At 26.2% G+C, this 14,550-nt stretch overlaps 6 protein-coding genes across 9 annotated transcripts; 3 read left to right on the forward strand and 3 right to left on the reverse strand.

The window, feature by feature from the left end:
* Positions 1 to 551: 551 nt before the first annotated feature.
* On the forward strand, positions 552 to 1,880 carry LOC113789036 (uncharacterized). The gene is made up of 4 exons (XM_027338522.2): positions 552 to 570; positions 615 to 692; positions 852 to 1,310; positions 1,366 to 1,880. The coding sequence occupies exons 1-4, from the start codon at positions 552 to 554 to the stop codon at positions 1,878 to 1,880; spliced, it is 1,071 nt and encodes a 356-aa protein (XP_027194323.2).
* Positions 1,881 to 1,887: 7 nt separating this feature from the next.
* Positions 1,888 to 6,848, reverse strand: LOC142645259 (uncharacterized). Its single transcript, XM_075821128.1, has 2 exons — positions 6,845 to 6,848; positions 1,888 to 3,180 (listed from the first exon to the last, which is right to left on the reverse strand). Exon 2 carries the CDS (start codon positions 3,169 to 3,171, stop codon positions 1,978 to 1,980), a length of 1,194 nt encoding a protein of 397 aa, XP_075677243.1. The 5' UTR covers positions 3,172 to 3,180; positions 6,845 to 6,848; the 3' UTR covers positions 1,888 to 1,977.
* Srp19 (signal recognition particle 19) lies at positions 3,283 to 4,291 on the reverse strand. Its single transcript, XM_027338377.2, has one exon. The coding sequence runs from the start codon at positions 4,168 to 4,170 to the stop codon at positions 3,535 to 3,537; it is 636 nt and encodes a 211-aa protein (XP_027194178.2). The 5' UTR covers positions 4,171 to 4,291; the 3' UTR covers positions 3,283 to 3,534.
* Positions 4,904 to 10,607, forward strand: LOC113788911 (ATP-binding cassette sub-family G member 4-like). Of its 4 annotated transcripts, none has more exons than XM_075821126.1 (3): positions 4,904 to 5,117; positions 7,656 to 8,261; positions 8,339 to 10,607. In XM_075821126.1, exons 2-3 carry the CDS (start codon positions 7,747 to 7,749, stop codon positions 10,251 to 10,253), a joined length of 2,430 nt encoding a protein of 809 aa, XP_075677241.1. In that variant the 5' UTR covers positions 4,904 to 5,117; positions 7,656 to 7,746; the 3' UTR covers positions 10,254 to 10,607. The 4 variants fall into 4 exon arrangements, with proteins under 4 accessions (XP_075677241.1, XP_075677240.1, XP_075677239.1 ...); XM_075821125.1 differs by lacking the exon at positions 4,904 to 5,117 and adding an exon at positions 5,932 to 6,093; XM_075821124.1 differs by lacking the exon at positions 4,904 to 5,117 and adding an exon at positions 6,958 to 7,159.
* Positions 10,608 to 11,086: 479 nt separating this feature from the next.
* On the forward strand, positions 11,087 to 12,151 carry LOC113788913 (uncharacterized). The gene is made up of 2 exons (XM_027338378.2): positions 11,087 to 11,307; positions 11,399 to 12,151. The coding sequence occupies exons 1-2, from the start codon at positions 11,229 to 11,231 to the stop codon at positions 12,094 to 12,096; spliced, it is 777 nt and encodes a 258-aa protein (XP_027194179.2). The 5' UTR covers positions 11,087 to 11,228; the 3' UTR covers positions 12,097 to 12,151.
* On the reverse strand, positions 12,087 to 13,618 carry LOC113789035 (innexin inx2-like). The gene has a single exon (XM_075821127.1). The coding sequence runs from the start codon at positions 13,432 to 13,434 to the stop codon at positions 12,133 to 12,135; it is 1,302 nt and encodes a 433-aa protein (XP_075677242.1). The 5' UTR covers positions 13,435 to 13,618; the 3' UTR covers positions 12,087 to 12,132.
* Between the last annotated feature and the right edge of the window lie 932 nt (positions 13,619 to 14,550).

The following is a 14,550-nucleotide window of genomic DNA, read 5'->3' on the forward strand; positions in this document are numbered from 1 at the left end:
GTTATAATTAAAAAAAAAAATATATTTGTCTGTCAAAATATTCTTTTAGTTTTCATTTTCTTTATGTAGTTTCATTAGTGAATTGAATGCCGAATCGATCAAACCACCTTATAAATTAACTTTTGCATCAATAATAATAAATTTTTTTAGTTAAAATTTGTAAAAATTTCAAATTTAAAAAAAAAATGAATGATAATAATCATCATCCAGTAATGATTACAATGTCTACAAAAAATAAAATGATAAAATCTAAATCATCAAATCCATATAATAATAATAATAGAAAACAACCAAAATGGATTATACATAATTGTCCACCATCATTAATGTTTCTAGTTAAATTTTATCGGTTTGTATTCATTCTGTTCAATTATCAATCAAATAAAGTTTTGATTCAATTTTACTTTATTTATTATTATCCCCCTTCCCCTTTTCAAAACAAAAATTTAGGTTTTTTTCCTATTCATTTTCGGGTATCGTATTCGTATCGGATAACCATCATGATAATGATGATAATGATAATCATGAAGAACAAAATAATAATAATAATAATGAAAATTATTATTGTTGGTTAATATTTAAACATTATTTTTATCTAACATTAACTTGGTTAGCTATACTATCGAATATAATAGCGCTAATTGCAAATTTATATCGTGAATATTTAAAAGATATGCATCGATTACCAATTGGTTCGATAATTTTTATGAAAAATACAAATTTTAATAATACATTATTTTATCATCGTTATCATTGGACTAATAATAATAATAATACAATGATGAATGATAATGATAATGATAATGATAATAATAATCAAACACAATTATGGTATCAATTATTACAATTAGGTTTTTTTGGTTCAGACGATGAAGATTATATTGAAACAATAAATTTAAAATCAATATTACGTAATATAATTAAATTATTATTAATTGTAAGCATTATTGAAATGATTACAATATTATTATATTTTCTAACATCTGGTGGTCATATTATACGTTTATTAATGAAAATTCCATATATTTATGATTTTGATTATTCAAAACAATTTTCTTTTATATCATTAATAATTATATTGATAATATCAACAATAATTAGTATGATTGGTTATATATCATTTCGTAGTCCAATGATTAAACAGATTATCGATCCAAACATATTGTTAACAATCAAAATTCATCGATTATCCGAATTATCAATGTTGATTTTTGGTTTAATATTTCTTAGTTTAGTACCAATTTTGTTTATCTATACAATGATGTTATTTCGTTTTGCTATCAATCAACTAATGAACACCTATGCAATAAGTATATTTAATTGATTTGTTTGTTTGATTAATTAGTAATTTTTTTTTCAATTTAGCAAATAAATTGGATGAAACCAACATGGTAAAATTGAAAACCAAATTATCCGATCTAAATGATCAATTCAAAGAAATAATACCTTGTTTTTCAATACCATTAACAATAACATTATCATCAAGTATATTTACTGTAATCAGTTCAGCTTGTTTCTTGATGATTTATAATGCAAACAATAGTAATAATCTTTATGTTGCATTTGTTTGTAGTTTAGGTATATTTTCATTTATACGTTTAATTATTTTAGCTAGTTTTGGTAATCTACCAACCAATATTTGTCATGATCTAATACGTATTGTATATGAAAATCTTGAACATTGGAGCCTACATGAATGGATGTGTTTTATGGAATTAAAACGTTTACGTAAAGAATTTATTGTATCAATATTTTCAATGTATACTGTACGACAATCATCCATATTGGCAATGTTAGGTTTTGCATTGAATTATATTGTCATTTTATTACAAACAGAAAATTTTTCCACTGGAAATGATAATAATAATAATAATAATTGATTATGAATTACAAGAAAATAATTAAAATGTATGATTTTATTCTTGATTTTTATTTTTTGTTTTTTTAAAAATAAAAAAATTAATTAATGAATTTTATTTATGATTTTTTTTCGTTTTTTAAATAATCCGATACAGCATTTACATATGTTCCATATTGATGTTTTTGTTGTTCATAAAATTGTTCGGCCATTTTTTTATCTGATGTATTCAATGATGTTTTAACAGCAACTTCATCGTTAAAAATTTCAACTGGATATGGTTGAATACCAATCGAATTGATTGTATTATCATTTTTTATCATTTCCATATTCATTATTTTTGGTATATTATTTTCCATTTTATTTTGTTCATTTTTTATATCAACTTTTATTTCTCGTTGTGGATATTTTATTATTATCGGTATTTTAGTTTTTTCAATCACATCGTTTACATGAGATTTTGGTGGTCTAATTTTAAATTTTTCATTTGTTTCTGCTGATGAAGATGACGACGACGATGATGATGATGATGATGATGATGATGATGATGATGATGATGATGATGATGACGAAGATGATGATCCTGATGATGATTGTGGACAACTAGAAGAAGATATTATATCCGCTTCAGACGATAATGATGTTTGATTTGGCAATATTAATAATGGTGGACGATTTTTAATGGCCACCTTTTTTGATGTTGATGATGATTTTTCTTTCTTATTCTTTTGATTTATTTTTATTACAGAATTTTTTCTAGATCTTGATTTTGATTTAGATTTTGATTTCGGTTTTAATTTCGATTTTGACTTGGATTTCGATTTTGATTTAGATTTTGATTTTGATTTGGATTTCGGTTTGAATTTTGATGACAGTCCATTTGATAAAGGTGTAGAATTTGAACAACTACAAGAACTACCATTACTACTATTGGATGAATTACAATTTGAACATGGTACCGATGAACCAGTAGAAACAGATAAAAAATCTGTTGCTGCTGATGATGATGACCATGCTGATGATGATGAATCGCCAGTCGTTGCCGATGAATTCAATCCGGAAGATGGTGGTGATGATAATGATGTTGAATCTATAAATGAATCATCATCATCAAAAAATTCTGGTCTTGTAAATTGATGTGATCCTAAACGTCTATTATTTGATTTTGGTACAGCAACCATTGGTAAAAATCTATCACCACATTTAATAAATTTTACCACTTTATAACATTTTATTTTTTGAATTTGTCCTTCATCATAATCATTATCTCGTTGTTGTTGTCGTAAAAATTGTTCCAATCGTCGACGATTCATACGATTACTATGTTTTTTTTTTGTAAAAAAAAAATTATTCAAAATTTAATAATTATAACACACCGACACACACATACCCTTGATTAACAGATCAACAACCATTAATGGTAATCAAAATATCCAAAAAAAACATTTATTTTATCAAAAAAAAAGAAAAAGAAAAAATCATATTTTAAACAAAACAAATCATTTGCCACAAAAAAAATGCACCTACTTGGTTGATTGTTACCCATTGATAATTTTGGAGAAAAAACGAATCAACCATGAAAAATTATTTGTATCGGAATTTTTATACAAAGAAAAAAAAAGGAAAAAAAATTCGAACAATTTGTTTTTTTTAGAGAAAATTCAATTTTATAAAATTCATTTTCGTCGATTCTTTTTCTTTCCACCCTGTTGTTGTTGTTGTTGCGGCTGTTGTTGTGATTGTTCCGATTGTTGACCACCTCCATAACTGCCACCACCACCACCACCGCCGGATGATTGCTGCTGTTGTTGAGATTTTTGTGGATTTTGTCTTGATTTCAATTTCGGTATCATTGATGCAACATATTTTAATACTTGTCTTTTATTCTTAAATTGTTGCGGATCATTATCATTAATAATACGATATTTTACATATCCACGTAAACGAATATTTTCCTTATCCATTTCACGACAATAACATTTATACATATTTAATTGAACCTGGAATTGTTGTGAATTGGCAGCCAATACATTGAATATTTCTTCGGCCAAGGGATCGGCAATACATTTTGAACGTCCTAAACGACGACCACGATCAACAGTTAAATTCGAATTAATATATTGTGGATATATTGTATGCCATTTTTTTGTTTCATTTGGATCTAAATTCGGTACATTTGATTTTAATGCCTGCATCATCATTTGTTGATGTTGTTGTTGTTGCAATTGTACATTAGCCGCTGATGCTAATGGTTGTTGAGGATTTACTTGCTGTTGCTGCTGTTGTTGTTGTTGTTTCGGACGTCGAGCCATTTTTGAGTTTTTATCTCATCCAATTTCCAATTCCAAACAATAAGAATCTAAAACAAAATCCAGAAGAAAAAAATCCACGTTGCATAACAACAACAACAAAATCAAAACAATTTCCATTCATTTTCCTGGGAAAATTTTCTTCACATCCAAAAAATGGAATTTCCTAGAAATTTCTCGAAATTTTTTTTTCAAATTTTTTCATTTATTTTCGGCGCGAAAAAAAATTACACATCACAAATGATAATGATAAATTCTCTGATAAAATTACAATGTACAAAAGCATATTACATAGGGGAAAAAACGTTATCTACAACAAACAATAATCATCATAGGTAATTTTATCAAGAAAAAAAACATGAAGGTCATTTTACGACCTCAGTAACATTCAAATGATAAGATATTTGATGGTCCTAGAAACAAAACAAGAAACTATTTACCCTACTAAAAAAAACAAACAAAATTTGAACAGGTTTCGTTGTTTTTCTTTTTTCGGTGTTGTGTTACTGTCCATAGTTTTTTTTTATCATTTGCACGGCCCATACAGGTTATGGTCAAAAATAATTTTACTTGTACCTAGCCGTAAAGGTAAACCTACCTATCTTGTGGTCAATGCTTCCATGTATATTTTTCTGGTTGACGTGACTTTTTGGTCAAAAATTCACGATAACCATAAAAACTTGGTATCATAACGAAACAAAATAAATTTAGTGTTTTTTTTCACTTCATTTCATTATTATTCGTGAAAAGAAACAAAACACACACATATTGTATTGATTAATTTTACAAAATTTTAAAATTGTGTAACTCTGGGCACAAAGTTTTTTTTTTAATTTATTCCATTCTTTTATCAATTAATTTATGGAATATCATTATCATTTGACGTCAACAGCTGCTAAAAATTCGAATTCCAAAAAAAAAGAAAGATAACCATTAATACCCATCCAAAGGTAAGTTGGATCAAAATAGATTCGAATCTTTTATTGCATTTTTTTCGCATATTGCAATCAGTTATTATTATTTATCGATTTTTGAATTATGAAATTATTTGGAAAATCAATTTGCATTGACCTCGAATCAATCGTGAACAAAAAAAAACCATGTAAAATCTAAATGATTATTACCAAAAAATAAAAGATAAAATATACTTGTGTTACGAACAAATAGGCTTAGTAACAACAACAACAAATCAATCGGCCTTGACTATATTAGATTGATATGATTCGAAGCAAGAAAATATCTGGTTCGTTTTTTTTCAAAAAAATAAAAATCCAAAATGAAGAAAATTTTTGAATTTTCCTTTTTCGGTTACATAATTTTTCGACTCTTTTTTCTCATTCTCATTTGACGCGTAATCACCTTTTTTTCGGTAATTTATTTTTGTTATGAGGTCAAAATTGTTTTTTTCTTGAGAAAAAAAAATATATATGCTACTCTCAAAATCTGGTTGTCATGACAATCCGGTTATGAATGTTTCTTTTTTTTTTCTCTCTATCTCTATTTTAAGATTCGGTACCGATTTTTCCCCCCTCATAATAGTAGTTTGGTTTATTAATTTCATTTTACCAATCTGTTTTTCTGTTCATTTCAGTCATTTTGAATAAAAAAAAAGACATTAAAAAATTTATTCTCTGATCATCAATCGATAAGATTTTCAATATTTTTCATTCTGGCCAAATCGAAGGTATCGTTATTTTTATTTTTTATTATTATTATTCATCCATCAAGGTTAGTTGCATTTACATTGTTTTCCTTTATCATCATCATCATCGTCATTATTTGTTTTGTTTTATTATGAATCATCATATATACTTATCCTTTTTTAAAAAAATGTCATTGTGATTGATTGTGGTTGATTGATTGATTGATTGATGTATGCATTGATGATGGTTGGATGGTCGGATGACTTTTTCCTGACTTTCGAAGGTATTTCATTATCATTTGATATAATGACCAAATGCTTGTGACCTTGTTGTTGCTGTTGTTTTTTCAAAAACAAAATTTATCATATGTTTTGCTTTCGCATATCGATGTTCCAAAATGATGATTTTAGTTTTGTTTGTAGTAAACAAAAAATTTAATTTGTGATTTGAACTTTTTTTTCTGGCATTTCTTCACGGTGTTGTTTTTTCTGGTGATTCGAAGAATTTCGATATTTTTTTTTGTTGCTGCAATAAAATTGAAATCTTGTTCAAAATTTTTGAAATGAATTCTGCAGTGAAGAAGAAATCTTAAGATTTTTTTTTGATCAAATCAATCGATAGAAAAAAAGATTTGAAATCTTTAAAAAAAACAAAAATCCTTGAATTTCAAATTAATTCATTTTTTTTGTGAACGTTTTTGATTCGAATTTATCATTGAAATAATCAAAATTAAGATAAAGGTCATGATGTTTTCTTTTCAAATCGTTTCTTTTTCTTGTTGCTCTTCTTATTCTGATCATATTCTGTACAATATAATACAAAGTATACAAAAAATAAACGATATTTTTTTTCCTTCTTCCATTTAAAATTGATCGTTTATCGTACTGTAGTGGTGTGTGAATTGAATTTAACCCGATGAAGAAAATTCCTGTGAAATTACAACAAGAAAAACAACAAACTAAATTAATCAAATGATAAGAATTTTTGTTTTAAACAACTGGTTCTGTTCTGATAATAATAATGGTGGTGGTGACTGGTTGATTGTCACTTTTGTTGTTGTTGTTGTTGTTTTTATGATACCTGTTTGATTTTTTTTTCTTCTTCTTCTTCTTCATCTTCTGAATATAAAAAGATGATGATGATGTAAAGGAAGCCAGAATAGAAAAGAAAAATTTCATTCAATTTTCAATTCTAACTTTAATTTTCAAATCGAATCAAATTTTTTCTTGATTTCACTATAGTGAAAATAAACAAAAAAAATTTGTTTTTCGTTTACACATCTTTTCTGTTTCATCAATGACATTTATAAATAGCTATAATTTGGTGATTGATTGATTGATTGATGACAGGTAAGCAATCAATTAAACAAACAACCAAAAAAAGAATTTTTCCTTTTTTTTCACCAATCAATCATTGAATCAATTGTTGACAATAAATAAATAAATATAAATGATCAATTGAATTGTAAAAATTGTTTGTTTTTTCGCCAAACAAACAAACGAACAAAAAATCTTCACGATTTTTTATCACTCTTTAAAAAAACAATAAGGATACTATTTTTGTCAATTTCCTTGTCAACATTTTTTTCTGTCGAATCATTCAATTCTTCGAGCAACAGCAAACAGAAAAAAAACAACGAAACGTAATTTGAATCTGTCATTGTCGTTGTGATAGGTAGTTATTTTTCTACTATTCATCATCATCTTCATTAGAATCCAAAATTTTCTTTGCTTAATCATCATAGAAATAGTCGATTTTTTTAAATTTGATTTTGATTTTTAAAAATTATCAAAATTAATTTTTTAAATTTTAACTTTTATTTATTTTTTTATTATTCAATAACAGAAAATCAACAATTTCATCTGATCTGAATAATTTCAAATTTGAATGAATTTTTGAATAAGAAAAAGGTTTGAAACGGTGAAACAACAAAAAAATGGCTACAAATAATAATAAAACTGATCAAGATTGTCGTATTAATTTATTGGATAATGATCATCATGAAGATCATAGTGATCATCAATTAATTAATAATAATAATGATAATAATAATCAACAAAATGCATGTATTATAAAATTTAATTCAAATCAATCAACAATTCCATCATCATTATCAACAACAACAACAACAATTAAATCAACGGCTATTTCAACAAAAATTGTTGATGAAAAAAATTTAATCATATCGAATAATAATGATCATCATTGTAAAGAAGATGTACGTCTTGTTTGGCATAATTTATCATATATTATTAAAGAAGGTGGAAAATTTAATTGTAAACGTTCAATAATAAAACGTCCATTAATTAAAAATCTAAATGGTTCAATACATGATGGTCAATTAACAGCTATTATTGGACCATCCGGTGCTGGTAAAACAACATTAATCGAATGTTTAGCTGGTCGTCGAATAAAAGGTGTTAAAGGTGAAATTTGTGTAAAATATAGTGGGTATGTGTTATTTATTTTTTGAAAAAAAATTACAAAATTTTTATTTATCAATTTTTTCCGATTCTTTATTAATATAGAATACCAAAATCAGCTATAAAAATATCCTATTATAGTCAAAATGATTCACTTGATGAATTATTGACCGTTGAAGAATCATTAAAATATGCATTACGATTAAGAAATTGTCAACGATTTGGTAAATATTTTGGTTTCGGTGTGGATAAAAATTCGGATGAATTTTCCAAATGTTGTTTATTAACATGTGAAAATTCAATGGATGAAGATGAATTACATAATAGTGGTAAAGCACAGATGATGATGATGGCCGATACAAATATAGCGAAAAAAATGAAGAAAAAAGATGTTAACGATTTGATTATACAACGTGTTGTCGATGAATTACATTTGGATAAATGTTTAAAGAATCGTGTTGGCCGTTGTTCGGGTGGCCAAAAACGACGTTTATCCATTGCATTAGAATTGCTTTTTTCGCCAAAAATCTTACTACTGGATGAACCAACAAGTGGTCTAGATTCGCTTAGTTCACTTCAATGTATTCAAATGCTTAAAAAATTGGTTAAAAATCCACGATCACCAATGATGATTGCAACATCGATTCATCAACCTACAGCTAAAATAATGTCATATTTTGACAATCTTTATATTATATCATATAATGGTTATTGTATCTATAATGGTCCAACAAAAGATCTTGTTTCAAAACTTTCATCATTTGGTCTTCATTGTCCACAATATCATAATCCAGCAGATTTTGTTATCGAAGTTGCTACCGGAGATTTTGGACAAGATGTAATTATGGGCATGGAAAATCATTTTCGACAAATATGTCAAGATCAAACATCTGAACGTTTAGATCAGAATGGTGATGCAACAATGAAATCATTATCCATACATAAACTTGTACAACATACACAAAAACATTCATTATTGGGACAATTATTAGCTATTTGGGTATTATTACGACGAACATTATTGATATCATCAAGAGATTTTAATATCTATTATGTACGGTTAACAACAATTCTTACCATACTTATATTGATTTTTATTCTTTATCGAGATAATCCAATTGGACAATTAGATGGTTGTGCATTACGACCAACACGTGATACAGTGGAAAAAATACAAACATTCGAGATGTTTAAATATGAAAATGTTTATTATGCAAATTTTGGTTTCATATTTTTTTCTGTAATGCTTATGGTATTTGTATCAATATTACCAACATTATTAACATTTCCATTGGCCGTATCGGTATTCATGAAAGAAAATTTTAATGGATGGTATTCATTAAAATCTTATTATATTGCACGTAATCTTGCCGATTTACCACCAATGTTTTTCTTTCCATTATTATATGGTTGTTTAGCCTATTTTATAACACAACAATTATTTGAATGGCATCGTTTCTTAATGTTTCAGGCTATATTAATAATCGTATCGATATTAGCACAAGGTCTTGGATTTATTGTATCAGCATTTTTTGTTAAAGATGTTACTACATCAACTGTAGTTGGTGGTACACTAAATATACCATTATTTTTATTTACTGGATTATTGATAAAAATATCAACAATGCCTACATATTTTCAACCATTTACATATTTATCATATTTTCGTTTAGGTTTTGAAGCAATATTAGTAACATTATATGGTTTAAATCGTTGTGAACCAGTTGAACCAATTACATATCAATATTTAAAAGGTGAATTTGGTGATAATATTATCGATATGTATGTTTGTCTTTCGGATATATCACCAACAGCACCAGAAAATGTTACCTATATGATTGATTCTTATAATGAAAAATTTTTAACAACATTAAATACAACATCATCATCATTAGCATTGAATGCATTCGATTATAATGATCATACATTATGGTTTAATCTAATTTTAATGGCTATTTATTTATTATTATTACGTACATTTGCATATTATATTCTATATCGTAAAACATCAATTAGATAAATCAATCAAATCATTCATTCAATAATTTCATTCATTTTCATCAATCAATTCCATACAATTAGCAATTTTAATCAATTTATCAGATTGACATTGTAAACAAACTAACAAACATAAACATACATAAACAAGAAAAACCAAAGATTATACAATTGAGATGATGAATCAACATTTTTAGCTAATAGGTTTTGTTTTGCTAGAATCCTCTTTCTCCCATCATTGACAACAAACACTTGAACAAAATTTTTTCAAATCTATAGATTTTGTGTATTTCTATTTTTACTTTTTCTCAAATTTATTTTTGTAAATTAAAATAAAAGATTTTCTAAATTAAAAATATTATTTTTTTCCAATTTTTATTTTGTGTTATGAAATTTTGATGTAACACACACACACACAAAAAAAGAGGAAAAAAAACATTGCAACCAAAATTTCTTGTTTAGCTGGAAATAATGATGATTATAGATGTTGATGATGATCACTTAATCATCATCATCATCATAAATAATTATCATTAGATTTGGTTAAACTACGTCGTAATATAATCGGGTTTTTTCTCCCTCTTTCTAAATGGACATCTTTGGTAACCTTGATGATAATGATGATGATGATATGAATAATAATTTAAGCAATAATCAAATTATCAACGATGACCATTTCAATTTCAATAAATTGGCCAAAAAATGAAGGGTAAGTATAGCTTGAAGAAAACATTAGACTAATGGACGTCATCCGTTTTGAATTTGTTTCGTTTTGTTTTGCATTTAATATTCGTTTGCATCAATGTTGTCAATCATTTTTCAATTGAATATTGGCCGAATCCGAAGGTTGATAATTTTTGTTTGTTTTGTTTCTCTAATTCATTGAGCCAAATATTGAATTTATTAGATAAATATTTTTTTTTCTTCTACCCACACTTTATTTTGGAATAATTTTTTTTTTGTTGTTGTTGTTGAAAACTGTTGTATCAATCAATCAATGACCATGATTATAATGATGATAACCACTATGAGGATTGTCACAATTATAACCATTTTAATTATAAATGTTTGTCATGGTATGTGTTATTAATATAATAAAATGAAAATAAAAATACTAATTATCATTATCATTTATCGTTGTTCTACCAAAATAACAAAAATCAACAGGTGCATCAATTGGAAATGATACATCATCATCATCATCGTCATTATCAATAATCGATGGAATCGAAAAAGAGGATTTATCATTGATCAAACAAGTAGGTTTAGATCGAAAATTATCCACTGTAACCAATGGGCAAAAAAATCCTGATGATGATGATGATTTGGATAAAATTGAAAATCTTAAAGGTAAATTGAATACTTCGTTAGTATCGAAAACAGCAAATATTGATTCGGGTTATGATAGCGATAACGATGATCGTATCGATCGCATAGAGGAAAAAATTGAACGACAAAAAACACGTAAAACACATGAAGAACGACGTGCTGAACGTCGTGAACGACGAAAACAACGTAAAGAAAGTCGTAAAGAACGTCGTAATAAACGTAGAAATGAACACCGTGAACGAAGACAAGCACGTTCAAATATACGTTATTTGGAATTGATTGGTCATCATATTGATCGTGCACATAATAATGCTGATAAAGAATCAACAAAAAAAATGTGGTCAAATCTTGGTAAAATGATTGATTCATTGAAAAAATTAATGGAACGACGACAACAACAAACTGACAATCACAATACTCCTGCACAAGATAATGATCAACAACAATTAGACAAACAAGTTGATGAAGAAATAAGAAAATTTCATACAAATTTTAATGATGAATTTCATGTTAATGATCGTTCGAATCAGGTTTAAAAAATATATTTTTATTTAAAAAAAAAAGTAATAAAATCATGTAATTTTCATTTTATCATCAGTTTTATCATTCATTTGATTAAAAGATTTAGCTGAAATTGTTGATAATTCTGTTATTGATGATGATGATCGATTTGAATTTGGATTTATCATTGTCATTTGATTTGAATCCATTGAATTAATGATTGATTGTGATTTTGGAATCAATATTTTACCACCATTACCAATAATCATTTGTTTTTCATGAAGAATTTCTTTCATCATCGATAATAATTCATAACCATTGATTGGATCAATATTTTTTAATAATAAATTCAATGTAAACCATTGATCTTTGTTTAAATGTTGTATAATAAAATCAATATCATAATGATTAATACAATCATTAAAATCACTAATCTGTTTTTCAATACGTTTTGTACGTAGTTGATTAAGAAAATAAATTGCCATACGATATATTAATGATAATCCAGTAATTATTGTTAATAAATAAAGCCAAAACCAAATACAAATATAGATTTTTTCATTTAAAATATTAATAGATAATATACATAATGTATCATGTTTTTCAAGTGTACCGGAAGCACCAAACATACGAAATGTACATTTTGTAACACGTGGAAATACACGTATCATTGGATTAATCATACCATCATTATAATTCATTAAAAAATGATAAACATCAGGACCATATTGATGAAAATAACCACCCAAAAATTTATTTATCAAACGTATTTGAATAATAATATTAGCGAATTGTAAAATTTCTACCAATATAAACCAATTTAAATAACAATGATTAGATTGATTACGATTATCAATAAAATAATTGGCCAATATTTTTAGCTGTTTATTTCGTTCATATTCTTTATCGAATAGAATTTTATCTAAATCCATTTTTAATTTACCAATACGACCAGATTCTTTACGTTTCCATAATGAATGTGGTAAATAAAATGTTAATCCTTGTATGAATAATAATATACCAACCCATTGATAATAAGCATGATAAACAATTTGTTTATCATCTAAATTATTATCAATACCAGGATATGGTATTTCAATACCGATTGTTTTATTCCATGATGTTATTATACTGAATGTTGATTGTATCCAACAATATGTATTAATAAATTTTTCCGAATATGGTTTGGTTTCTTTATTCGTAATACATTCGATTGGTGTACCAAAAAATTGATTCAATGAAACCAATGTACAACATGCAATAAATAACATTGTTGTCCAACGATAATGCATTTTATGTATAATATTATCGATTATTACTTTGGATGGTTGAAAAAATTTTTTCAATTCACCAAATGTTTCCAATAAAACCATGGTTGATTTGATTGATTTTTTTTAATTATAAAATCGAAAGAAAATTTTAACACAGAAACAATATGACAATGTAAAAATAATGGCAGATAAATATTAGATTCTTCAAGATTAAAATATTATTATTTTTAAAATAAAAATCGGATATTGCAATCATTTTATGATTATCCACAAATCCACTACCACTATAGTATCAAGTGTTACTGCTAAGAAAAATTATTTTTATTATTATTATTATGCATTATCCACACCCATATATAATAATTCCAAATAACTAAATACAAACAAACATCCATTGTTATTATCCAATATTGTGGTTGTCATCGTAAATAAATAAGATAAGAAACCATATTTGTTAATCCGATAAAATAACAACAAACATTGATGACCAAAAAAAAATTACTTTGTAAATAATAATGATAAAAGATCATTCCCAACGGAAATTATATGATAATAAAAAATAATAAATATTTCTGTCAATATTTTCGTTGTTGTCATGAGAATTTCTCCCTAAAACATTGATATTTCTATCGTGATGTTTTACACACAGAAAAATGAAACGTAAAATAGTTCGATTTTTTGCCAAAAAACCATAACATTTTTGGGTTTTAACGTCATCCACAAAATGTTATGGTTTTTTTCCTCAATATTTTATGGAAAACTGAAATCGTGAAATATTAGGATTTTTTTCCAGAATATTTCATGATTTTTGGCCAATCTTATACTCAGCCCAAACATTTCATGGATTTTTTGTTTTGCCCAAACATTTCATGGATTTTTTGTTTTGTCCCAATATTTCATGGATTTTTTGTTTTGCCTCAATATTTCATGGATTTTTTTGCTAGCCTCAATATTTCATGAAAAATTTCTGGACTTAGAAAATTTTTTTCATTTTTTGGATTAATCAAAATTTCATAATAAAATATGTACAATTTGACACTCGGCCAAACATATCGCGTTTGCAATGAATTTGCGAAGTTGGATCTACAAAAAAAATGATTGATTTGAAACCACGTTTCAATGAGAATGGAATCCTATCCTATCCTATCTTCCGGACAGAATAATCATACAGACAAAATGGATGTTTCCTAAGCAAATTTTTTTCAATAGGGCTAAAGA

Source organism: Dermatophagoides pteronyssinus, unplaced genomic scaffold, assembly GCF_027571235.1.
Source record: "Dermatophagoides pteronyssinus isolate colony J.1.1.1.1 unplaced genomic scaffold, Derpt_VIB-CSIC_2022.12 sq0008, whole genome shotgun sequence".
In the NCBI taxonomy this organism is placed as follows: domain Eukaryota; kingdom Metazoa; phylum Arthropoda; class Arachnida; order Sarcoptiformes; family Pyroglyphidae; genus Dermatophagoides; species Dermatophagoides pteronyssinus.